General features: G+C 36.7%; 2 protein-coding genes across 3 annotated transcripts in view; both read right to left on the bottom strand.

Annotated features, from left to right (window-relative positions):
• The window catches only part of ube2v1 (ubiquitin-conjugating enzyme E2 variant 1), a 13,273-nt gene extending 4,376 nt beyond the window's left edge, over nt 1-8,897 (bottom strand). Inside the window, 2 exon segments of the mRNA NM_001037402.2 lie at nt 5,392-5,540; nt 8,833-8,897. Of these exon segments, the coding sequence (NP_001032479.2) occupies nt 5,392-5,540; nt 8,833-8,854 (171 nt within the window). The 5' untranslated portion in view covers nt 8,855-8,897.
• Nucleotides 8,898-10,894: 1,997 nt separating this feature from the next.
• Nucleotides 10,895-27,201, bottom strand: pip4k2cb (phosphatidylinositol-5-phosphate 4-kinase, type II, gamma b). 2 transcript variants are annotated; one of them, XM_003199408.7, is made up of 10 exons: nt 26,685-27,189; nt 24,851-24,948; nt 21,027-21,123; nt 18,695-18,847; nt 18,019-18,165; nt 15,801-15,839; nt 15,585-15,698; nt 13,828-14,092; nt 12,151-12,254; nt 10,895-11,993 (listed from the first exon to the last, which is right to left on the bottom strand). In XM_003199408.7, the coding sequence occupies exons 1-10, from the start codon at nt 26,832-26,834 to the stop codon at nt 11,910-11,912; spliced, it is 1,251 nt and encodes a 416-aa protein (XP_003199456.2). In that variant the 5' UTR covers nt 26,835-27,189; the 3' UTR covers nt 10,895-11,909. The 2 variants fall into 2 exon arrangements, with proteins under 2 accessions (XP_003199456.2, XP_021335366.2); XM_021479691.3 differs by lacking the exon at nt 18,019-18,165 and having other exon boundaries at nt 26,685-27,201.
• Nucleotides 27,202-27,673: the final 472 nt, after the last annotated feature.

Here is a 27,673-nt window from a genome sequence, read left to right as displayed (position 1 = left end):
GTTAGAAAATGCACAACGTTACCTTGTCAACCTTGACTAAATCATATCTCTCTGTCCCAGAAACCTCAGTCCCAAATGAGAGGGGTTTTTCTGTTGCAGGGGACATGCCCAGAGATCCCAGCTTTTACCAGATTATATTTATATGTTCATTTTCCTTAAAAAAAAACCCATCTCTATCTAAGTGAGTGCGTGATTAAATGTTGAATGTGATGAGTTTTCAACAATACTAAATTGAAACTTAATTTTTTTTATATGGTTTAATAGTTTTTTGTTATTAAAATTGAAAAATTGAAGTTCCTGTTTCGAAACGTACAGATTAAGGGTGTCACGATCCTCCAAATCCTCGATTCGATTACATTTTCGATTCTGAAGGCACGATTCGATTCGATTTTCGATTATGAATAATTAATTAATGACCAATTAATTATTTGTAGCCTACCGTTTAAACTACCTGACCTGCATGGTCTTTGTTTTACCCATAAACAAATCATACAGTAAATGAATAAAGGCAAGAAAAAAAATTACCACCTGTCAATCACTTTTTCTGCGGGACTCTGAATATGCAGTGATCTGTGTCGTTATAATGGCGTCGGTAAAAAAAAGAGGCACAACCAACAGGAACCAGCCAACAGTATCTGAGGTGTTCGCTAAAATGACGAAGTACAAGTGAGTGAAAGATTGAAGCAGTCCTCTGACTGCCTGGACCTGCTGTCTCGAGCGCATGGCTGTGTGTGCGTCTGTGTCTGTGTGGTCACGTGATGTGCATTTTCAGAGGTAGAGAGGAAGGAGGGCTGCTCAGAAATGCTACACGCCACTGTGGATGTCAAATCGTTGTCGTTCTAAAATGCCATTTAAAAACAAAGACAGTGTAAACAGGGCCTGAGTGTGTACTTTTCGCGAGCGGATTTGCAACGGGGGCGGGCGGAGGATCGCGATGCCGGTGTTGTCTATCGGACGAACCGTACGTAATACGTACATAGCAGAGCTTGCAAAACTGTGTTTTTTTTTGTCGACAACATGAACGTTGTCAACATTACTCACTGGAAATCCAAAATGCTTAAACACCGGCGACTTCATTGGTAGAGTTGCAAGTTCTGTCGACGGGTCTCCTGCTTCTGCAGTTTAACAAGCACTTCAACAAGCCTGTTATTTTCCCGCTTGGCAAGCCAAGCTGACATGACATGGGGGCGTGGCTGCATCGACCATTCTATTTTTTGATTCGATAATCGAAATTGAGCATAAATTTCGATCGATTTCGATAAAAAATCGAAATCGTGACATCCCTAGTACAGATAGATGGCTAATTTGTATGTTATTGATATTTTCAGTGCTAAGGTAAATAAACACTTTTGGCACTTTTTTCTAGTCTTTTCATTAGTTTTGTTTTTCCTGTAAATTATTCAATAAATACCGTACCATTCATACCGAGGTACTATCGTACCGTGAAATTCTAATACCGTTACATCCCTACTCTCATATAATCTCTACTAAAAGGCAGAAAATATTACTGTACAAACTACATTGTACATAAATCAGATGAACATTTTCATATTAGTCAATAATATTACTGTAATTAAATAAAAAAACTGATTAAATATAGACTTACAATCATTTACACAAGTAAATAAACAGAATTAATGATGGGCTAAAAATCTGCGGAATTCCAAGCGCGCAGATTCCGTGTGGGCCGAGTCATCTCGTAAAACTATATTCATATTGCAATTAGTGCTGTCAATCGATTAAAAAAATGTAACTAATTAATCGCACCTTTAAAAAAAAATTTATCGCGATTAATCGCATTAAAAATACTGAAACTTGTAATTTTGCCTATTTAAATGTAAAATTAATGTAAACGCAAGAAAAAAATATTTAAATTCAAAATATTATTTTTTAATAGAATTTTTGTTTAACTTGTAACACAGATTATGGAAAATGAAAAATTATAATAATAAACTATAGAATACAAACTGTTGAACTCATTGTAAAGTTTTATTGCTGTGAGTTGAGAACATTAATTATAGAGTAGAAACAATTTTGCTTAATCCTCCTTTACATTCATCCAGTTGCTAAGACTAGGAGTATCCTGCAAGTGCACAGAGACTCCCAAATGCCCGCAAATGAATGATAATTTCTTGCAAACCGGTCGTTAAATACATTGCACACCCCTCTCGCCCCTACTCAGATACGTCGCTCACTCCACCCCTGACACCCCTCAACGGGCCTGACAAAGACACACACACAGACAGACACACACAATGCGCTGCAGACGTTTTGGCCCCAACGGCCTTCCATACTGGAGCGACTCCCCTCAGATTCAACACGCATGATCACGTTCATCAAATTTGCTAAGCGTCCAAAACTAAGCGTCCTAAAGTATTGCTGTATTACACAAAGATTCTGACACAACAACGCGAAGCATACGCTTTCGTTGCGCTTAATGAGGAAACACGATAAACTTGGAGGGCTCATGCTGAAAGGCAGAGTAATGCCGTCTTTGACAGTTCGCGACTTCACCAGACGTTCTGAGTACATTTACATAAGACACCAATACTCCGATTTTAATATGATTAAGATTATACTCTTATTAAAATTCTACCGTGTAGCCTTAAAAGGAACCTTACCTTACAGGAACACCGAGTCACGAAATGCGGAGGATTTTCTTTCTGTTCGCCATGCGGTATCAACTTACAACAGATGTCGAAAGTTAAAAATGAAACACCCGAAATTGCATGAAACTCTGGATAACCTGTCATGCAACTAATTGTTTTATACTGGAACTTGCCTTCAAAAAGTGCTTCCTTGGTCTTATCCACATTTATTGCATGCTGAACACACGTCCACCACAACAGGAAGTAAAAAAAACCTGAACTGCGTTAATTTTTTTTAACGCGTTAATTATTTAAAATTAATCGCATGCGTTAACGCGTTAATTTTAACAGCGCTAATTGCAATATATCGAAGACAAGCTAAATATCACAATGTCAGTTTTTGCCCAATATCGTGCAGCCCTAATGTGTAGCACAACCTTAAATCTTTAGTGATTTGTACGCAATTTAAATCGCAGTTATTTCAAGTGGATATAGATAAATACAGAGACCTGTACATAAGTTGCAAGTATACTTCTGTCCGAGGATCCAATCTTCAGAGTTTAGCAACAATATAAATGAGGCAACAGGCAGAAAAAAAAAGATGATAGTCTACGTCTGCATTAGTCACTACTGAATCACTACTTAGCAAAGAACACGTAAGCTACCTTTTGTGTGTTATTTGTGAAGCAAAAGCAATTCATTTTTAGCCCTCACAAAAAGAACCCACGTCAATAGCCTGATATCCCAGGGCTGTGTCCTCCATTCGGGCTAGCAACATGTAAGTGACAGAACCGGTGTTGCGGCTTAATAGTAGTAACACAAAATATTGCACCAAGCCTAAAGGCCGATGTATATTTATGCGTTGAGGCTAAACGTTTGCACAGTCACATACCCTTCGGCATAGCCTGATGTGCATCTCTCAAAACATTTAACTACAAATCATGAAGACTTGAAGCACAAGGTCTGTGATTGGTCAGCTTAGTAAACAAGTGAGGGCGAGGCTGAGAGCCAAGGGACCAGAGTGAGGCCAGTGGAAATAATAACAAGAGCTGAAACGTTCATTCGAATTATCTGATTCAAATTGTAGTAATCGATGTATCCTTTAAAAAAAACAATCCATAAGGCATCACTTCCTGGAGCGGTAAACAGTGGCAGTTTGGCTGAAGATCATCTGGCTGCTATATGTAATCGCCAGCATTATTTTATTTCCTTCTATGGTCCTGTGTTGCATGTTAAGGCTAATGCTAGAATTATGTTAACAGACTAAGGTAAAGTTATAAAGCCTTTATTTCTTTCGCGCAGTTGCAAGTTAAGGCTAAACGCTAACATTATGATCTAATGTAAAGTTATAAAGCAATAACTATAGAAAGCATTTTAAAACCTCACCGGCCACTTTATTAGGTACACTTTACTAGTACCGGGTTGGACCCCCTTTTGCCTTCAGAACTGCCTTAATCCTTCATGGCATAGATTCAACAACATACTGGAAATATTCCTCAGAGATTTTGCTCCATATTGACATGATAGCATCACGCAGTTGCTGCAGATTTGTAGGCTGCACATCCATGATGCCAATCTCCCGTTCCACCACATCCCAAAGGTGCTCTATTGGATTGAGATCTGGTGACTGTGGAGGCCATTTGAGTACAGTGAACTCATTGTCATGTTCAAGAAACCAGTCTGAGATGATTCGCGCAGGGTGCGCATGACATGGCGGGTTATCCTGCTGAAAGTAGCCATCAGAAGATGGAGACACTGTGCTCATAAAGGGATGGACATGGTCAGCAACAATACTCAGGTAGGCTGTGGCGTTGACACGATGCTTTATTTGTACTAATGGACTCAAAGTGTGCCAAAAAAATCTCCCCCACACCATTACACCACCACCAGCCTGAACCAATGATACAAGGCAGGATGGATCCATTCTTTCATGTTGTTGATGCCAAATTCTGACCCGACCATCCGAATGTGGCAGCAGAAATTGAGACTCATCAGAGCAGCAACGTTTCTCCAATCTTCTATTCTCCAGTTTGGGTGAGTCTGTGTGAATTGTAGCCTCAGTTTCCTGTTCTTAGCTGACAGGAGCGGCACCCGGTGTGCTCTTCTGCTGCTGTAGCCCATCCGCCTCAAGGTTGGACGTGTTGTGTGTTCAGAGATGCTCTTCTGCAGAGCTCGGTTGTAGCGAGTGCTTACTTGAGTTACTGTTGCCTTTCTATCAGCTGGAACCAGTCTGGCCATTCTTCTCTGACCTCTGGCATCAAGAGGTCAAGGCATTTGCGCCCACAGAACTGCCGCATACTGGATATTTCCTCTATTTCAGACCATTCTCTGTAAACCCTAGAGATGGTTGTGCGTGAAAATCTTAATAGATTTCTGAAAACCCCATGCTACGTTCAAAGTCACTTAAATCCCCTTTCCTCCCCATTCTGATGCTCGGTTTGAACTGCAGCAGATCATCTTGACCATGTCTACGTGCCTAAATGCATTTAGTCGCTGCCATGTGATTGGTTGATTAGAAATTTGCTTTAACGAGCAGTTGGACAGGTGTACCTAATAAAGTGGCCGGTGAGCACATAAGTGTATATACTGATATTTACACATTACTCCTCTTATCCGATTAATCAATTGATTACTACAGTAGTAGATTACTTGATTGTTAAAATAATCGATAGCTGCAGCCCTAATCGAGTGCAATGGAGGAGTGACAGATGCGCTTGTAATTATACTTAATCCAGTTGTACAGTTGTAAAACACAATAGCCTTCATCATAGCACAATAATCAATAGTGGCGGAGTGAACTGACCCTCGGGGGCCCGATGATCATTCCTCTCCAGCGTGTGAGGGTCATGTCCTCATCGTCTTCCAGACCCCAGCTCACCGTCCCGTCTCCAACACCCTTCTGACCCTCCTCAAGCTCCTCCAGCAGCCGGAAGTTACGGGGGACTTTCACGCCTGCGAAAACACACACAATAACATGAGCATTTACCGCTCAAATAATGCACAAAACAGACACCGCAAGGGAAGCAGAGCTCTGAAGGCCAACAACCATAAAACACAGGACAAAAAGGTAAAATATGAATCCATTCAACCCTTAAAGCCATTGAGCTGGACTTCCTGAAGGAGAGCATAAAGACTGACCGGTTTTTGACTAACAAACAAAGGATTAAAGACAGCTTTAGCTGAGCGTGATAACAGATAACTTGAAAAGGGAGTAGACAAACTTTATGGTGACTTGAGAAAGCCTAGTTTGAAGTAGTTTTAAAGTTAAATAAAAGTAGTGTTTAAGAAGTTAAGTTCGAAACAGTTGGCACTAGCATTGTCACAATACTGGAATTCGGTACCAATCGGTACTGCAATTTAAAAACGTCCATTTTACGATAATATTTGAGCGCAATCTTATTTGCCATTGTGTTCACATGCTCAACAGAAATAACTGTGATTGGCTGTGAAGGTCATCAGTTCACCGAACTCATCGCTGTTTACCTAGTGTAACCACTGATAAAGAGACACTAGAGCGTTTTAAAGCCACAAAGATCAGTCGATTCATCAGCGGATCACTCGTATGTCAGCTTATAAACAGACTAGCTGATCTTCGCAGCTTTAAAATGCTCCAGTGTCCCTGTATCTGTGGTTCCACTCAATAAACAGCGGTGAGTTGGGTGAACTGATGACCTTCACGGCCAATCACAGTCATTTTCTGTTGAGAGTGTGAACACAATGGCAAATCAGCGCTTTCTAAGAATGCGCTCAAATGTAAGCGGGAAATGGACGTTTTTAAAATTTCACTACCGAATTCCAGTATTGTGACAACACTAGTTGGCACAGTGTCATTTTCAAAGCTTTTATTGAGCATTATTACACTGATGTCTGGAACACTGGATTCTGATCGATCAGTTGTGACATTTCAAGATAACAACCGCTAAATAACACAAATTTGTAGGTTAGTATATGCTTTATTTAGTCAGTTTTTTCTGTCAGCTTTGTTTTGACTGTTTGGCGCCATCTTGTGTCTGAATAATGCGCAGGTTAGTGTATACTCCATCAGCTGTTTTAGTTTCTGTCAGCTTTGCATTTAATTAAAGAATTGCTAAACTATTACAGCTCAAAACAATGTTATGTGTTTAATATTTATATTTTTGGGCAAGTAGTCATGTAATAAGTGGGATAAAGTACAGTCAGACGGTTGTTTACACTGAATAAAAGCCATTCAGTCGTATACAACAGTGCTCTGCTTTGCATCAGGAGACCGATAAGCCTGTCAAACTATATTCTAGATGTTTTTTATCCCTTGCTTGGTGTTTAAATTGAATCGCAACATACTACAGTAATTCATGTATATTTTGTATATATTGTTAGATTCTCAGTCCTTAAGCTTGTGCTTAAAAGAACGTCTATTTGCTAAAAAACATTTCGTCCCCTTGGAATACTAAGCTTACACTTCATCCCGCTCCATTTTCGACCATGTTGAAATGTATTTCTTTTATTAATGATATTTTATGTATGATAGTTTTGTTCGAAAATAAATAAATCAAATCAAAATTATAAAGGTTCTATCTGCCATCTGAATTATTTTGAGATATTGAGCTTCAAAGTTTTTACATTCCATATAGAAAACAGTGTGTGTAACATTTGTTTTTTTAAATAAAAAGTCTTGTAAACAACTTTATTAAAAAAATACCATAATGTAAATAAGTTGTTATTTAATAAGAATATATCGATAACTCAATTGATAAAAATGTCACCTTTTAATTGGCGATTTGTGAACACAAATAGAAGAGTAAATGCTCTATTAATTTACATTAGAGGATACAATATTTTAAATAGTAATGCTAAATAACAAAAACGATCAAAAACAGCCCTTTTGAGACCTCCAAGAATTAATTTAGATTGTAAGTGATTTTGCTGAACCCTTCAGTTTACATTAATTTAACTTATTTTTAAAATAATCGTATTTGATAGTCAAATTTGTGCAGAAAAACTACAATACCCATCATGCTATGCAGAATAATCCAACAGACATAAAGAGGAAAATGTAAAATACATTTAGTTCCACCCACTCCAATGAAGCATCATAGATGAAAGTTAATTTCGCTGATCTCACAATATCCTATAGGTTAAATTTGATTGTATCCCTGGCAATGCTTCATGGCATTGTAGTTCTTTCAGTCATTTAAAATAGAGTATTGTGTATTTGTCCGGATTTCAAATATTTCTTTGTTTCAAATCAAAGTTCATGATGCGGTGGTGTGGTTCATGGCTTAAAATGCTATAACAAAGACTATAATTCTCTGTGGGAAAAATGAAAGGGAAATGTACTTTGGGAAACAGTGCTGCTAGTACGGCACAAGTGCACACTATAATACAAAAACAAAACAACTGGTGGTGTCTAATGTAAAGTTAAATTTAGCATGTTCATGCTGTAAAAAAGAGGTTTATATGTAATATGTAAAACAATAGTGTGCAGTTTCACTTCTGCAATTATATTTATATAAAGAAGGCAATTGTGTGGCACAAACCACCAAGCTAAAGAATGTGAGTTATAAGTAATTACCTAAAAATGTATTTAATAGGAAATTACCTCTGTACACGTGTTACAGAGACTACAAAACACTTATGAATTTATTAATATTCGTTTCTTTGTTTAAAGGCAAGACGTTAGGCGTTTTTAACATTAGGGTCTGCATAGATCACTGGCTGTGTCTCAAATTAGCGAGCTGCCTACATGGACAGCACTTTGGCTAACATTGTCAAATCTTAACGAATTAACAAATTTAAGATTTTAAAACATCACTCAAGTTCACCTGTTTCTAATCACATCCAGAGGTGTTGTCTAGCAAGGGCAGCTCAGGAGGTTTTGAGACACGGCCACTGTATTGTGTTGTTTCTCTATCATGACGCTGCAGTTGAATAAGCTACATGGCTAACCAACAGAATACGCATATAACATTAAAACCCTGTTGTATATTAACCCAAACAGATCAACAGCGATGTACGTGGATGTTAACCCACTTAAAACAGACCCAAACACAAACTCCATCGACATTAAACGCGATAAATGCCACGGTTTTGACAGGCTAATGCTGTGCAAACACACCCACATGAATGCCGAGAGCCTAAACACAGTAACACTGGTCGATACTTCAATGAAAGTACACTTCTTCCACGGTTTATCTCATCATAACACGCGTTTTGCATACGAAAGAAAGAAACAATCTGATACAAAGGCAGTTTTTCATAAATTTACCTGATCCGGCGGCGGCCGCCATCTTGTTGCTCAGCAGCGGGGACGCGCCAACAGTGAACAATCGCCTCATGAATTATGCATGAAATAATCGGTGAACCTGGAAATTGAAGTTCAATATAATGCGCTTAAGTTAGTCATCATTTTCTACTTAATATGCTTGTAAATATTGTAAATTACTGTTGTAAATGTCGTAAATTCATCCCCTTAAATAGCTGAAATAGCTTTTTTTAAGTTATCGATATTTTTATCATATTTTATACAATATTCACATTAAGTTTTAAGTTGTTTTATAGTCTGCAGAAATAAAGTGTGTATTATAGTTTGTTAAAACCATAACTTGAACTTTAACGTTCTATTTGTCGAAATCAGTATCAGAAACTAAATCTAACAACATTATCACATATAATAACATTAAAGATTAGTAATTCATGTTTAAACATAAACATACGACTAATAAACAAATAAATAAATAGCCTTTAGACCTAATAAAATGTTGTCAGATGGAATCAAAAACATTGCACATTTCAAACCAAAATGCATCACAATAACAACTGATGTGCACTTAGTAGATTCATTAGTAGCTAGATAATACCTTCATGCACTGTGAGGGGTAAAATAAATATATTTCTTCAATTTCCGCTATGCTAAGTAAGTCACAGGGAATGTAGGAAGCACTACTAGCTTTTGAATGCTAAGCAAACACTTAACATCCCAGGTAGCAAAGAATTCTGGCCCAGATTTGGCATAAATCTGGCACAGCAGGCTTTCATCCGGCACTGGCATACATACTGGCATGTGGGCCAAACATGGCCCTGGTTTGGCAGAGGTGGCTCCGTCTTTAAGGTGGCATACAATACTTTGGCCAGATATAAATTGTAGTATTTGGCCCAGATGTTAATAATGGATATGTGGGACATGTAAGCTCTGCTTATCTTGACCCAAATTTAAAATACCTTGTTATTATTTTCAAATAAAAATAAACAAATTCTACCAATCAGGTGGCCTCAAGAAAAAGCACGGCCATAGTGTGCCAAAAGCGCAATGATTTGTGGGTTTATCAATTTCAAATGCAGTCGTGACTCACCAACATATCTGGCCCAGTTCAGGCTCAGTTATGGGTTATTACCTTTGCCCGGATATGGTCCATGTTTAGCCTTTATCTGGAAGTCAGACTTGGTCCAGTCATGTACCGTAATTCACTGCAGCATGTGGGCCAAGCAAAACCTGATTGTGTGGGCCAGAACTGGCCCAGAGATATTTCCCTGCTGACAAATCCAGCTTAAACCAGCCTAGGTTGGTTGGCTGGTTTTAGCTGGTTCACCAGCCTGGTTTTAGAGGGGTTTTGGCCACTTCCAGGCTGGTTTTCAACCATTTCCAGCCTGGTCTTAGCTGGCCAGGCTGGAAAATGACCAGCTTAAACTAGCTTGACCAGCCTGGTTTAAGCTGGACATAGCTGGTTTTGGCTGGACTCCCAGCCTGGCTAGGCTGCTTAAGCTGGTTTTAGCTGGTCATCTCCCAGCCTGACCAGCTAAGACCAGGTTGGAAATGGCTGGAAACCAGCCTGGAAATGGCCAAAACCCCTCTAAAACCAGCCTGGTCGACCAGCTAAAACCAGCCAACCAGCCTAGGCTGGTTTTAGCAAGTCTTTTTCAGTAGGGTTTGCTTTGTGGGATTTAAGCTAATTCATCTATTTTAGTTGGAATCTACACTTCAAATAAGGTGTAACTTAAAGTGTAACCTAAAATAGGCCTACGTTTAAAAACGGATTATTACAAAACTCTGTCAGATTACAAAATCAATAATTTCATCACTACAGTGGCCTATTTGACATAAGCTGAAATATTTACACAAAAGCTTTAGCCCTGAACTTTGAATCTGCTTAAAGTCAGAATTTTCTCATTCGTAAAAGGTCATTTTAGTGGACTCAATAGTGAACAGTAAGATTATGAGGCGCTTATTAATGCAGAGATGCGGTTTAAATTACACAATACAGCAACCTAGCAAACACACACTAACCTGTAAAACATATCAAGTGATATATGTCTTTTTCAAAATACTCACATACATTTGTCAAGTCACCTTTATTATAATGCTTTATACTATACAACACAGAACAGCACCTTTACAGAGGCAAACAGGACAATATTAGCAATCAATATAGTGTTTAACAAGTCCACAGAAATACAGCAAAGTTTTTTCGGTTGAGTGTGAATTCAATACTAATAATGTCAATAGTATCTGGATGCAGCCTTTATGATGCAAGCTGAGACTGCATCACTCAGCGATGCAATATCAGACACATTGCACTCAAATGGAGCTAGTGACGTCACTGTGACGGGTAGAGTTAGGGGTGGGGTTAGGTGAGCCCATTAAAAAACATTGGATGCAGCCCAGATTGCACTGCACCAGGTCTGCAGCCAGACCCCTCTCATTAATGTTTAAGGGTGGGATTCAATAGTAAGGCAGCCCTACAGACCCCGTCTGAACCACATGAGAAAATAATTGAGTAATTTATAGTAAACACTAGTGTCATCATACTATAGGAAGGTGTAATTTAGTATATCACAGTATTTATAACACTTTGTTAAAGCATACTGTAATAGTAACTAGTGAACTGATAAACTGTATGGTATCCTTATATTGTATTCTTATAGTATCCTTCAGTTTTTACTACAGTAAACTCTGGTGTGTAATATAATATAACAATAGTTGTAGAAAACTACAGTAATGTGGAATTTGTTTGTATTACATAAGTTGTTATATTGCCACAGCTGATTAATTCAGTTACTTTACTGTAGTATAGTTTAACTATAATTTACTACAGTATTTTTGTCTTGTGGAAAGGAAGCAAAGGTGACTCAAACTCCATCAGGGGACATAAAAAATTATATTTTTTAATCTGAAGGATGCATTCTCACTGTAATTGTGACTAGCAAAAGCAATTTAATCACAGTTTTATAATTACTAAAAGTCATAATAATTAAAAAATGCTTTTAATATAATTAATTGAGAACATTTTACTAGCTCCCAAGCAATGTTATGTCTACTAGATCTGGAGGAATACATTTAAAATGCTCTTAATTGGCGAAGATGTTTGCAATGAATTCTCGAAAACGCTTGGCGTATTGTTCAGGATGAACTGTAGAGATCTCAGCCCCGGCCTGTAAATACAAAACACAAATGAAAATAATGGCAAATGAGTAACACTTAATATCCAATAAGAATCACAGCAATAAAAGCATTTCAAGTTCAGTTTAGTCTTTTTAAATAAACTAAATTAGCATTGAAAGATCTGCACAGTAAATATGTTTGACTTACTCCATGCTTGACTGTTTTTGCAGCATGAGCTGCTCTCTTCTTGGTGTCATACTGGGTCAGAATATCGATAAGACCCATGAAGTAAACCTCTCTACATGGAGCACCTACACCAAGAAGAGACCAACAGAATCTGTACTATTTAATTTATGAAAACACATAATGGACATTTATTTTGAGAGGAATGTTAAAAATGACAAAACTTTTTATTATCATTGATTAATCTTAATTAGGTTTAATGTGATTTATTATATCAACATTGCTCATTTATTAATTTAAAAGTCCTGCGAAATTAAAATAAAAAAATGTTGATGTTAGTTTATGTCTGTTAGGTTTTTTTCAATAACTTTTTTATTATATTTTAACATGTAAATACACATTTCCATGGACTGGGTGTGACATAAATCAACAAGCAAACAAATGAACAAATAAAACAAAAGGCTTCTCTGTATTTTTCATCAGGACACAACATCACCTCTTTTACTAATCTTCTAGTAAAACATTTCCAAATCCACCACCTTTTAAAAACAAAAACTCTACCAAAACTCTACCAAACTCTACCAAAAATTATATATTTATTTTTTAATATTTAAATATGTTTGTCTATTGACGTGTTTGTTACCATCTCTTTCAGCCAGCGGCCTCTATTTGGTGCACATGTACATTTCCAATTTAAAGAAATAAGCCGTTTTGCTTGCAGAAGAAATACATTCATAAATATTTGCGCCTTCTTTTTTTTTTTACTTGATCTCCTTGGGATATAGATGAGATAAAACATTTATTTTAGCATATTCCCAGCTGAAAAATCCAGCTTAAACCAGCCTAGAATGGTTGGCTGGTTTTTGCTGGTACACCAGGCTGGTTTTAGAGGGGTTTTGGCCACTTGAAGACTGGTTTTAGCTGATCAGGCTGGGAGATGACCAGCTAAAACAGGCTTGCCTAGCCAGGCTGGGAGCCCAGCCAAAACCAGCTATGTCCAGCTTAAACCAGGATGGTCAAGCTGGTTTTAGATGGTTTTAGCTGGTTATGTACCAGCCATAGCAACTAGGACCAGGCTAGGAATGGCTGGAAACCAGCCTGGAAGTGGGCAAAACCCCTCTAAAACCAGGCTGGTCGACCAGCTAAAACCAGCCAACCATCCTAGGCTGGTTTAAGCTGGATTTTTCAGCAGGGTTAAAAGACATTGACATTGGCTTATTAACCTCAAGTGTGCTCCAAAACAAAATTCACATTTAGAAAATATAAATCTGATATAAACATCCAAATCTAGCAGTTTGTCAGTTCCGCCTGAATAGATTAACGATTTTGTTGACGTCACCTGATACTTCAGTTCCTTATCAAACCTCTGACCAATCAAATTCCGTCTAGAATCTGACATGCCCTGCCCCCTTTATGTTTGCTATCCTTTGATGCGCTTGAGCTCGACCACTCACTAGCAGCGCTGTGAGAAAAAACAAACGCTATTGGCTGTTCTTTTAAAGGGGAGGAGCTGCTGTTTGTCCCACCCTCTCTTCATGTTTCACTTGAGATTACGTCAAACATCAAATTAAAAGTGCACATTTCAAAGCACTTCACAGGACCTGTAAAACTAAATGAAAGCTGCATGAGATACTTTGAGCTGATAGTTGTAGTTATGTCTACAAAATGCTAAAGACTAATGCTTTTTGTAATGCAACTCACCATCTACGCTCTGGATGGCATATACATCAACATAAGGATCAAACTCTCCTGGACCGAGAGCTTTGTAGGAGCTCATGTATCCAGCAATGCCCTCAGGGGACGTCCCGAAAGACCCCACCGCTGGAAGGTGGAGATCATTCTCTGAATCTTCTTCCTCTTCGCTTAAAGAGTCCTTCATCTCCTCCTCTTCCTCCTGCTCTGCCCTCCCGACATCATGAATGCCCAGCAGAAGGCTGTAGTCCATGATCTTCAGACGCACAAGAAACTGCAACAAAACACACTGAAGTCAAAATTATTTGTCCTCCTTTGAATGTTTTGTTATTATGCTTAACAGATTCAGGAACTTTTCACAGTATTTCCTATAATATTTTTTCTTCTGGAGAAAGTCTTATTTGTTTTTAATTTTTTAAAAACAATTTTAAGGTCAATATTATTAGCCCCCTTAAGCAATATTTGTTTTGGATTGTCTCTAGAATAAACCACTGTTATACAATGACTTGCCTAATTGCCTTAACTTTATCCTGATTAACCTGGTTAAGCCTTTAAATGTCATTTTAAGCTAAATGCTAGTATCTTGAAAAATATCTAGTCAAATATTATGTGCTGTCATCATGGCGAAGATTAAATAAATTAGTTATTAGAAAGGACATATTAAAACTATTATGTTTAGAAATGTGTTGAATAAATCTTCTTTCTGTTAAACAGAAATTGGGGGAAAATATATAGAGGGGCTAATAATTCTGACTTCAACAGTACTAACAGACTGTAAAGGCTCTGTTTAGAACAGATATTAACACACACATTTTGGTTAATCGCATCACAAGCAGACAAGAGAGAGAAAGACTGTCATCCACATCTGGTATTTAAAGGTGCAGTATGTAGTTTTGGCCACAAGACGGCCACCTATCACATTCACAACAAACAAAAGCATAGAGAGTGTGGAATCATGGGAGTTGTAGTCTTCATCATTCAAATGGTGTGTACACACCAGACGTGGATGAAGCATCAAGTGTGAATGATTTACATGTTAAGTCAATGCAAAGACGCCAATAGACATCCTACTGTCTTATTCACATGAATGAGGCAGCGCTAATTTAATGTTTTGCACATTTGACACGATTAACAAGCAAATCGCTCGAGTTTGAAAATCAGAACTTTCGCACATTTAAGCCGGGTTAACCAATCAGGAGTTTGATCTTGTAGGAGGTGATTATGATGAAGTGCCTGTTGTTGGTGTCCTGAGGGAAAATCCTTTTGCCGACACCGACAACAGCTCAACAAACTGGGCTCGGCTCAGTCTGAAGCACGGCTGAAAACCTTCATCTTCCAGGTATAGTTTCTTGAGGAGTTGATGAACTCAGAGCTGGGTGCACCTCTGAAAGGATCTGGACCCTGCGCCGAACAAATCTACGCTGTTTTTCAGCCTTCCTAAAGCACGTAAAGCACAGCTACTCTCTCAATAAAATCCATGTTAATCATTTAGCAACAAAACCTAGAGTCACCGAGCAGACAGAAGCCCCGCACATGACGTGATCCTGCGTCTATTGTCAAGTGAATTTTACGTGCAAATTAAGCTAATTTAAGGTGCGAATGAAGCGAGTAAACTAAAAGTGTTCATGCACCTATTACCGTGCAAATAGCCCAATTTATTTGCGCAAGCCGTGAGTAAAAACAATAAAAACATGTTTCTACATATCATGAAACATAATGTGTAATTAAATGAGATTAGTATATAGCAAATCATTCAATCTTCTCACCTCTACATCCCTGTTGAGTTTATCCAGAAGCTTCTCCTTCTCCTCGTCACTGATGTATACTCGCTGCATGTTATTCCTGAAATCCACATCCTTGAATGTAGGCAGCTCTTTCACCTGGGTTTTCATATTAATTAATTAATTAATTAATGAAACATAAGATATACTGATATAAGACAAAAATGCAGATCAACTTAACATAATCCCATCATTTCTTACCTTTTCTTTGTCACTTGCTTCTCGAGAAACCAATGACCCCTATAAAATGAGGAAAACATGATTGATCCTTCCACTTTTTATGCTCTGCTGTGTTTTAATGAGCTAAAGTTGCAACAATCCAAATCCTCACAATAGAAACCAATTAGTATATCAAAAGAATAAACAATGAGTAAACAGTTAATTTATTCAACCCAGGCTCATTCTAAATACGTACCCCTGTACACATTTCTGGAGAGCGCCAAATACGTCACAGGAGCTACGTTTTTTGCAGTGTTTTTGCGAATCCACCAGGGGCTGCTTGTATGCTTTTTCAGATCTCAAAGAGTGCCATTCACGCCAGCTATTCTCACGTAAATCCACTAGTGGTCGCTGTCGAGTGACTGATGGACTGACCCGCCATCCTCCTTCCCTAAACCTAACCGAAAGTGTTTTCAAAAGCAATCCAGAAAAAGAAAAGCCTTCGCCTGATTTTACCACATTTTCAGATTTTACCACAGTCCCACCCTGTAGTTTATTATAGTTTATTTATATATACCTGTTTATTCAATTTTTTGTCTTTTATTATTTTTTTTGTAGAATATCCAAAAATGTACATAAATTGGGATCATACAAATACAAAGAAACATCAACAAAAACAATAACAAAACAAAAACAATATAATCAGGTACTGGTGTGTGTGTGTGTGTGTGTGTGTGTGTGTGTGTGTGTGTGTGTGTGTGTGTGTGTGTGTGTGTGTAAAGGTAACTTGGTGGACAGGTCAGAGTACATACATAAGGAACAATAACAGTCAATAAATGAAGCAAGTATCGCAGATATAAGTAAAACAGATGGAAAGAAACCAGTCAGAGGTAGGGAGTAACAACAATGCTGAGTAATATATGATAGTAATAATGACAGTAAAAAGAAAGAAAGCACAACAGTAATAATAACTGACAATGATAATAAATCACAAGTACTACACCAACTATTACTACAGAAAGTTACTTATATTACGACTACTACTGCTGCTACTACAGCCACGACCACGACTCTTACTACTACAATGTCTACTAATACTGATACTACTACAACAATGACTACCACTACTGATGCTACTATAGCGTTTGCTACAACTAATACAACAACGTCTACTACTATTACTACTACTACAACTACATCTACATCAACGACATCTACTACTGGTACTACTACACCAACAACGACTGCTACTACTACTACTAATACCGCAATCACTGCTACTACAACACCTACATCAACGACTACTACTACTGGAACTACTACACCAACAACAACTGCTACTACTACTACTAATACCGCAATCACTGCTACTACAACATCTACATCAACGACTACTACTACTGGTACTACTACACCAACAATGACTACTACCACTACTACTACTGCTACTACAACATCTACATCAACGACATCTACTACTGGTACTACTACACCAACAACGACTACTACTACTACTACTAATACCGCAATTACTGCTACTACAACATCTACATCAACTACTACTACTACTGGTATTACTACACCAACGACTACTACTACTACTACTACTACTAATACCGCAATCACTGCTACTACAACATCTACATCAACTACTACTACTACTGGTATTACTACACCAACAACGACTACTACTACTACTACTACTACTAATACCGCAATCACTGCTACTACAACATCTATATCAACGACTACTACTACTGGTACTACTACACCAACAACGACTGCTACTACTACTACTAATACCGCAATTACTGCTACTACAACATCTACATCAACGACTACTACTACTGGTACTACTACACCAACAACAACTACTACTACTACTGCTACAACGACACCTTTACTACTTCTGCTACCACTATTTTTTTTTGTCTTTTGATTTTTTTGTTTTGCCTGCTTTCTAGAACTGTTCTTCGCCTGACTCAAACCCCATCGTTGTGGTCAACTCCTCTCTGCGTCTCAAGTCTATCGACATACAAGGCGAGCCACTGGGCAAACTGGTAACAGCGGAAAAGCCGTCCATACAGGGGTAAGCAGTCAGCTGGTACCATGAAAAGAAATGGCGTCATACCGCCCGGTAGCGTTCGTTTTAAAGAGAAAATGCAGCCATATGTACCTCTGACTACATAATTCGTGATCTCCAGAAATGCATATAGGGCTACGTTTTCAGAATGAGTTTATCTAAAAGAAAATTGTCTACCTTGAGGTCATATTTTCTGTGAATTGTTAGTCGATGGCTGAACATATTCCTCATGACTAAAAGGTATGTGTCCTCATTGTCCACAGTGACACGGTACATGCCGAGGAATTGAGGAAGTAATGTGCTGCCATGACATGTTACGATGTGCTGAGGGGAAACGGAAAATCATTATTTGGTTGAAAAAATAGTCTAGATTCAGTCAATTGTTAATTGATCGGTGAACAATCAAGCTATATCTCAATAAATATATCACGTTTAGCAACACAATACATTGTTTATCTAAGTTCAGTTGCTCTAGTTTGTGTATTAATAAGAAGAAATATATCCAGTCAAGCAGCATTCTAGATTATCTCAACAGCAGATGCTTGGGGAATGCTGTAAACAAGGAGAATCCACACTCACAACACAAGCAAATGCACAAACATTTCTTATATATATATATATACATATGTGTGTGTATGTATGTATGTGTATATATATATATATATATATATCATATATACTCACAACAAACACAAATGTAATGCAAACACTCTCAACACAACTAAATATAGAAATGTGCAGCAAATATTTAACAAATACACACCATGCAGCCAAATACTGAATTGAAATGTACTTGAATTGAATTGATATACTGAATTGATATGAACTACTGAATTGAAACACTATTCAGTACCTGATGATATTCTGAAAGGATGTTGTGCATGTCCTCCACCTCCTCACTTGAGATTTGCTTGACAATTAGTGTTCGGTCGTATGATTTCAACAACAGCAGCACTGCTTCCTCCTCCTTGTCATCCTTTACTGGAGGACTTCGTGTTAGAGAAACCTGAAAAAACACATAAGGAAAATTGAAAACAGAAAATCAAAGCCATGCCTTACTAAATACTATCTGCCAGGGATAAATAAGGTAAACTGGGTAAAAAATAGTATTATTAGAGTGGAGCCAAACACAATATAAAGTGGAGGATGAACCTGCAGTCTTTTTAAGAGGCTTCATTCATTCATTCATTTGTTCGTTCGTTCGTTCGTTCGTTCGTTCGTTCATTCATTCATTCATTCATTCATTCATTCATTCATTTATTCATTAATTTATTCGTTCATTCGTTCATTCCTTAATTTATTAATTCATTCATTCATTTATTAATTTGTTCGTTCATTCATTCATTCATTCGTTCGTTCATTCCTTTATTCATTCATTTGTTCATTCATTCATTTATTAATTTGTTCATTCATTCATTCATTTACTCATTTATTCGTTCATTCATTCATTTTCTATTCTATTCTTTCTGTTCATTTCTAAACTATTCCAGCCTATGTTTTATGCAGCGGATGCCCTTCCAACTCCACTACTTTTTCACTTTTTGGCTGAACTACCCCTTTAGTTTCACCACGCAAGAATGCTCTTTAAGTTTTTGTTCAGAAAGAAGATATAAGTCAGTTTGCGCCCTCTAGCGGGTATATAAAAAATAATCCTGCTTTCAACACTGATTTTCTTCTTCCAGTGTGCATATTTTTAAAAATCCCTTTAAGAATTTGTTACAATAAATACAATCAAAATATTCTAACAGAGAGCATTTTTACAGTAACACAGATTGCACAACGGCAACTGCTCAGTGTTTATATTTAGAAATTGCACATTTTAAAGGGAACCTATTATGCAAAAATCACTTTTAAAAAGGGTTTAAACACAGTTGTGTGTCAGCAGTGTGTGAATATAACCAGCTCATCATTATTAAAATGAATTAATTCTCTGTTTTCATAATCAGACTTGATCAAACCAGTCTGCAGAAACACCTTTGATTGACATTCTCCATTTGTACGTGTCATCAGAGGGGGAAAACCCCGCCCACTGGTGCATACCTGTCAACTCTTTCGTGTTTCCCGGGATTCTACCGTATTTTACAGTTCTATCCAGCTATCATCCTGTAAAGGTATTTTCGATATTTTCCTTATTATTTTCAGTTTTTCCTTATTATTTTCAGTTTTTCTCTGAAGGGTGTCAAATAAACATTAAAAAGCCGTTCCTCCCTATACACAACCCATACCGCCGAACCACCAGGGGCCGCCCCTTGCTCTTAAATGTGAGTCCGTTCTGTGCTTTCGTTTCATGTATAAATATGTATAAATATAAAAACTGTGGGATTCCCTTTCCTTTTCATTACAGGTGCCATCTCCCCTTCATATGCGATCCTCAAAACAGTCATATAACGGTGCGTGACCTTATTTTCACATCCCAATGTTAACAGGTATGCACTAGTGACCATCTATCCCTCATTAGCATAGGAGTTCAGACTTGTTTTTGAATCTGCCGCTATGCTGACACATAGGAGTTTAAAGCTCCGCCCTCTATTAAAAAGAGCACAATTTCATTTGAATTTAAAGCGACAGTCACCAAAATTACACAATTAGGATCAAAGCCTAAAAGGGGCAGTTTCAGAGAATTATAGAACATTTTCCGTGAGCTAATTTGAGCTGAAACGTCACCTGGACACTCCTGGGACATCAGAGATTATCCTGCTGCTGAATCTCCAATATGGTTGGTAAATGAATATAAAAGCAATGTGGAGGATGTGTGATCTCATAAATAAGCAACAGAACAGTCCGTTAATGAGCAAGTAGTATGTCCCAAATCATGCATACTCTTGTTACACACTCAAAAGTGTTTTAGAATAGCATGCATATGCGAATTGGAATACAGGAGATGGAAAATGTACTGGCAATTCTAGAATCCTCCATATGCAGTGACGGGTGCCTCATGCAAACAAAAGCAAATGATGGCCAGCATTCAAATGTAATTGAGCTCACGTGTCTTAAAAACACCTTTCAATTGTATGGGTTTAAACAGGCCTACTTGGCCAGATCTATGCAAATAATGCATACGAGAGGCTTTCTGCTGTGTATCTCACTGTTTGGTATCACGTGGCACAGCTGCAATGTTCAGTCATGACACATAAACACGTCAACTTTTCATGCCTTGAGTCTTAAACTGTACAGAAATGTCTTACCTGATAATCCTGATGTTCAACTCCAAACCGCTCTCTCAGATTCCTGAACACCAGCGGACAGTACTCCTTAAACTTGAAATGTCCAGGGAGGTTTTCCCTAAAAATATGCAAATAAATTAATACAAATTGTGTTTTTAGCTGTGTAAATGCATCTCTAATATTTCTAACAATATCTCTTTATTGCATGGAAATTATATATTATTTGATTAATAAATTACAAAATGAAATGTGTGGAACTTATTTTAAAAAACAAACAAAAAATACATATATACATATAAATAAATTAAAGTGTGTGTGTATGTATTTATAAATACATACATATTTTAACGTCTATTTTTATTTATATTATTATTTTATTACAATGAATATCTAATAATACATTATTTAATTAATATAGTGTATTATAAATAATGTAAACACTGAAATGAGTAAAACGTAAAAAACTAAACGCAAAAAAATATATGTATAATTATATAAAATTATATTACAAAATTATAGATTATATATGAATATATTATTATTGATATGATTATTTTATTATAATTAATAATTAATTAAACATTAAGGAATAAAAACAATTTATTAATATTTTATATAAAATGATAAAAAATGATAAAAATAAATGAATATATATATATATATATATATATATATAAATATAAATTATAATATATCCATATATATATATATATATATATATATATATATATATATATATATATATATATATATATATATATATATATATATATATAAATTTATATATATATATATTATTTATATATATATTTGGATATATTATAATTTATATGATTATTTTATTCTAATAATTAAATATGCATTTATGAATAAAAAACTATTTATTAACAATTTTTAAATAATTTGCTCAATAAATTGCAAACCTAAAAACTTAAATAAGTAAAACATTATATTAAAACACACACACATTAAACATTATTAATTACAAATAAACAATAAGGTAACAAAAATATATATGAGTCTAAATGAATAAATGTAATATGAATATATGTGTTTGTGTAAAGAAATATAGATAATTTTATTATTATTTTTCATTATCCTGACAGCCACAGTTACATGTCATTTTGACCCAAACACAAGCTGTCAGAACTTGTGTACAGTGCCTTTTTCAGTGTCGTGGAATGTGCCTGATTTTCTTTTTATGATTATGATCTTCATGGGTCAATCTGACCTTCAATTTCATGGTTAATGACAGCTGCTCCGACTCACAATAAAAAAGATTGATGTATTTTGTTCTGCCAGACTCCAAACTTCCCTCTGAGGGCGTTTACATTCACGCGTTCGGGCAGATTCTCTTTTATTCGGAGAATTTCACACTGCATTGAACTATTATAACATTTTAAGCAGGGCTGGGTTGCAGGGAGTTGCTAGTCCCATATTCACTTGAGCATCATAAATACAACCAATGAATAAAACTATGAATTATTATAAATAAAAAGCATCTCAAAACCCCTTTTAAACATCATTCTCATGTTTATTTTAATTGTAATATATGATATGCATTGTTAGATTGAAAAGTAAGATAATTATAATGTTAAATTCGCTGTCACGACCTCTGAAGTGGAGACTAAGCTGAAGGAAAATGAACGAATGGAAGGAAATGATATACTATTAAACACTTATAAATACTCCTGGAAAGTTTAAGTGATATGAGAGAGCGTGTCTGAATAAATAATATGTTCTGTCCTTGTGTTTTTGCTTGGAAATTGCAAATATTTCATCATAAGAACTGTGGGCAAGGTTGAATATTAGTGGGGTCACAAGTTTGGAGTGTTTGCCAGAAACTCCCCCTCCATCACTAATAAAAGTCTCCATACCGGGACAGATTATGAGGTTTACAAAAGATTTGTTCAATTCACATGTGGCCATGCAAAACAGTCTGAAAGCTGTGACTATATAAGACCAGACATGACAAATATGCTTTCAAAATATTAATATTTACGCTGTTTTTAAATATAAAAAGTGGACGAATTAAAGTTAAACCGAACTGCACTTATTAAAGCCACAAAACTATTAAATGACAGGAGATTTACAATATGAATATTGTCTTTCTTGCTTAAGTGTTTTTATTTTGTTTATTGTGTAAATATATATATAAAAAAAAAGTAAAAAAAGAAAAAAAGCTAAAAAAAGGTTTGCTTATTAGGGTTTTGGTCTTGTTTCAAGTCTAAATATCTAAAAATCATTACATCAAAAAGCTTTTTTTGCATTATTTTGCTTGTTTTAACAACAAAAAAACTTTATTTTGACTGATTATTTATTACTGTTATTTCTGAATTAAATTATTGACTTAAATGCTTTTTAATTTATTTAATTTTTAGATATTTAGACTAGCATTTGTTTGAAAAGTTGAAGATTGTTGTCTTGTTGTCTTGTTTTCTGAAGAAAAGTGCTTTTTTTTCCCCTTAAAATAAGCAAAACAATCTTATTTTTAACCATTCATTCCTTCAATTTTCAAAAAGTCCCTTTTTTATCAGAGGTCGCCACAGCAGAATGAACCGCCAACTTATCCAAAGGGGGGTGCCTTTTCAACCAAAAATAATTTTGCTTACCATACTGGCAGATTATTTAGCTTGTTTTAAAGAAAATTTGACTTAATTGTATGTATTGTATATGTACACTCCCTGAAAAAAGTCTTGTCATCAATTCCAGTTGTAAGAGCCACAAATAATAACTTGACTTCTAGTTGATCATTTGTAAAAGTGGCAGAAGGTAGATTTTTCTGATGAATCATCTGTTGGACTGTATCCCAATCATCACAAATACTGCAGAAGAACTACTGGAAGCCAAGATTGTCCCAGAAGTCAGTCAAGTTTGGTGAAGGAGAAATCATGGTTTGGGGTTACATTCAGTATGGAGAGATCTGCAGAGTGGATGATCAACATCAACAGCCTGAGGTATCAAGACATTTGTGCTGCCCATTACATTACAAACCACAGGAGAGGGACAATTCTCCACCAGGATAGCGCTCCTGCTCATACTTCAGCCTCCACATCAAAGCTCCTGAAAGCAAAGAAGGTCAAGCTGCTCCAGAATTGGCCAGCCCAGTCACCAGACATGAACATTATTGAGCATGTCTGGGGTAAGATGAAGGAGGAGGCATTGAAGTTGAATCCAAATGATCTTGATGAACTCTGGGAGTCCTGCAGGAACGCTTTCTTTGGCATTCCAGATGACTTTATTAATCAGTGATTTGAGTCAGTGCAGAGATGTATGGATGCAGTCCTCCAAGCTCATGATGGAGTCAGACACAATATTCATTCTGTCTCCACTGCAGCAGGACTTGGACTAATGAAATCATTAAAAATCAGTGCATGATCATACTTTATTCTGGTGAAATAAGCCTAATCTGGAGGCTTTTGCCTTTCATATAATCCACTTCTGACACCAAATGATCAACTAGAAGTCAACTTATTATTTGTTGATCCTAAAACTTGGATTGTTGACAAGACTTTTGTGAGGTAGTGCATATGTTTTGTAATGTACTTTCTGAAAGCAAAACAGTAACGTTGTACAAATAATTGAACTATTTTTATTTATTTGGACCTTAAGCAAAACAAAAACTATTTTTTTTTTGAATTTCTTTGCCATTTTTGACCATTTTAATTGCACAGTTACTCATCTATAAATTTATATGTCGCCAATCACGTCATGACTCAATTTTATACAGTGCCAAGCAGTCATTTGTACTGACATGCCAAATAAATGGACCTAAACTGACATCCTTAGTAGTCTGTCAGTCAGAAAGAGTTTCAGTGAAGCGTGCGATGTTTAATAGGCCGTACTTGTTGAACAAATGATTGTTGACTTTCATCTTTATGTTGGCTTTGAAGTCGTCTGGAAGCAGCATTACTGGCATCGGCACTTGGAAGAGGTCGTTTATCTGCAAAGGTTAAATGGGGGATGGTTAAAAATTAGCATTGGTGTTGAATTAAAGGCACAGTATGCCATTTTGCCCACTAGAGGGAGTGTGTTCACAACAAACAAAGGCGTAAATTGATGACCCTGTGACTGAGTGTGTTGAATTCATTTGTACTTTAAGGCTAAAAGAAGCAAAACAAAAGAAACGCAGAGCAATTGCTAATGTGAAGTAAACGTGAAGCAGCACGAAAGCAGCGCAGCTTTTATTATGCCACAATCCAGCGCTTCCTGTAGTTCAGCACATGATCACGTGGAGAAGAAGCAGCGCTGTTTATCAAACTGAATACATTTTAGGCTTCAGTTATAATGCTGCTCTCTGTAGTCTAACAAAACACACAACATATTAAACCCGCGCTGCTGTTTTCCTGTTTTCTAGAAAGCCAAACCTGAAATCAAGGGTCGTCATTAGCATTAGCATGAAAAAAAAATACATATTGTGCCTTTCAAGAGTTCACGCTTAGCGGATGATTGACTTTAAAGCTTGTTTGGCATGCTGTCCTGGGAGAGAGCCCTGAGCTCATGAGATCCTTGAGCCCAGGGCTCCCTCCCATTTGCAGGGCGAGAGGGGAGTTTGAGCTCAGGTAGATCTGGAGAACTTCCCTGCTGTAGTAGCTCATGAACAGATAGTGATCGCTCTTAGGAGAGAACTACTTACTAGGATCATGTCTATGCTGCCGATTTGGATTAGTCAACATAAGTTGCATGTTTTCAAAACCCATATGAGCACGGGGAGAACGTGTAAATGTCGGCTGGCTTGGTAAAGACTAGAACCAGTGACGTTCTTGCTGTGAGGCAGCAGTGCTAACCACTGAGCGCCATGCCGCCCATCTAGGAAAGGAGGAGGAGTAGGGAAGGAAGGGGGAATTCTTCAAAATGAAGATGACTATGGTATGAAACTTAGGTTATTTATGGAGACTTAGGAATCGTCTGATTGGTAAATCAGAAATTGGAAAATGTGGGACTAGCTGTGATCAATCATAAGCACGTGATCCTCTCGAAATCAGTTTATAAATAAACTTTGCTTAATGACAGCCCTTCTCGAGCCCAATTATGTTTTATATCAGTAATGCTGACTTGTAACTCTTTAAAAGTGAGATTGGTCTGGAGTAAGTCAAATTATGGAGCCTACGCATTTCTCTGTAAATTATTTTTGTTTCATATTTAATTCTATTTATTTCCTTATGCTTTCTGGATGATGTTGTACTATGTTGTGTACGACTATTTGTGTATTTTGAAATGGCCTTTGTAACCCCCCCCCCCCCCCCTTATTTTTTATTTTTATTTTTTATGTTGTTTTCGTTCTGTTTATGTTATTGATTATTTCTTATGCTAAAAACAATAAAAAGATTAATAAAAAAAATGACAGCCCTTCTCACTAGCACACTAACATTAAACAATGCACCTTATGCTTCAGCAATTAGGTGATAATATATATATATATATATATATATATATATATATATATATATATATATATATATATATATATATATATATATGTATATATATATATACAAAAAGTATACAAATGTATGTGTGTGTGTGTATATATATATATACACACACACACACACACACACACACACACACACACACACACACACACACACACACACACACACACACACACACATTTAAGCACTACACAAAAATTAATTTATCAGATATGGAACAAGGAAAGTGTGTAGAAACACATACCGTGTGATTGATGCCCCACATGAACACTGTCAGGATGGGGTCGCTGGCCCAGAACACCTCCACTTTTTGATGCACAAAGTGTTTTTTCTTGCTTTTGGTTCGTGAAAGTCTTCTTCCCAAAATAGCCCCTGACTTACCAGGGGAAGACATCTTCTCAGAAATATAACAATCAACAGCTTAACTATGACTTTGAGTGTCTTGAAAATCCAGCAGACACTAATTATTACAACTCTATACAGTGAATAAACCGCTCCGCCGACTTGCTTAAAAACACAAGAGAATTACACTTGATCCAAAACAGTCACATGCCTGATCAGCATTTCTGTTGGAGGCGTGCAGTTTCTTTCTTCAAGAAAAAATAATCCTCCTGGAGAAATAATCGCATGAACAGAACAAACCGAGCAGTTTTTTGCAGAAAGAGTTTGGTTTAGTGCTCGTCCAGTGCTGGTGAAGGGATGAAGTGTGTGTGTGTTGAGCTGAGGTGGTTAGTTGTGTTGACATAGGCAAATCTTTGCTCAGGCTTCAGCCTGCAGTTTATTTTTATCAGCACAATTAAACTGCATTTAAAAAGAAAGTGAACTTTTATCTGATTGTATCTGTAATTTAAACGTTCTTTAACCCTTTAACAGGCATCATAACCACCTGGTTGATCTTTTATCCATGGGTTATCATTATTTTTTTAATTGCTTATTTCTATTTATCGGAGTGAAGTCAATACAAGATGTGGGCCAAAACATTTTAGGGGTGTGCACCTTAAAGGGTTAATAATGTATATTCATTGGTTCTTACAGTTCTTTGTTCATTCATTTTCTTGTCGGCTTAGTCCTTTTATTAATCCAGGGTCGCCACAGCGGAATGAACCGCCAACTTATCCAGCAAGTTTTTACGCAGCGGATGCCTTTCCAGCCGCAACCCATCTCTGGGAAACATTCAGACGCACATTCACACACACACTCATACTCATACACTAAGGACAATTTAGCCTACTC

The sequence above is a fragment of the Danio rerio genome, chromosome 11, assembly GCF_049306965.1.
Source record: "Danio rerio strain Tuebingen ecotype United States chromosome 11, GRCz12tu, whole genome shotgun sequence".
Lineage (NCBI taxonomy): Eukaryota > Metazoa > Chordata > Actinopteri > Cypriniformes > Danionidae > Danio > Danio rerio.
This window is presented reverse-complemented; position numbering and strand designations above follow the sequence as displayed.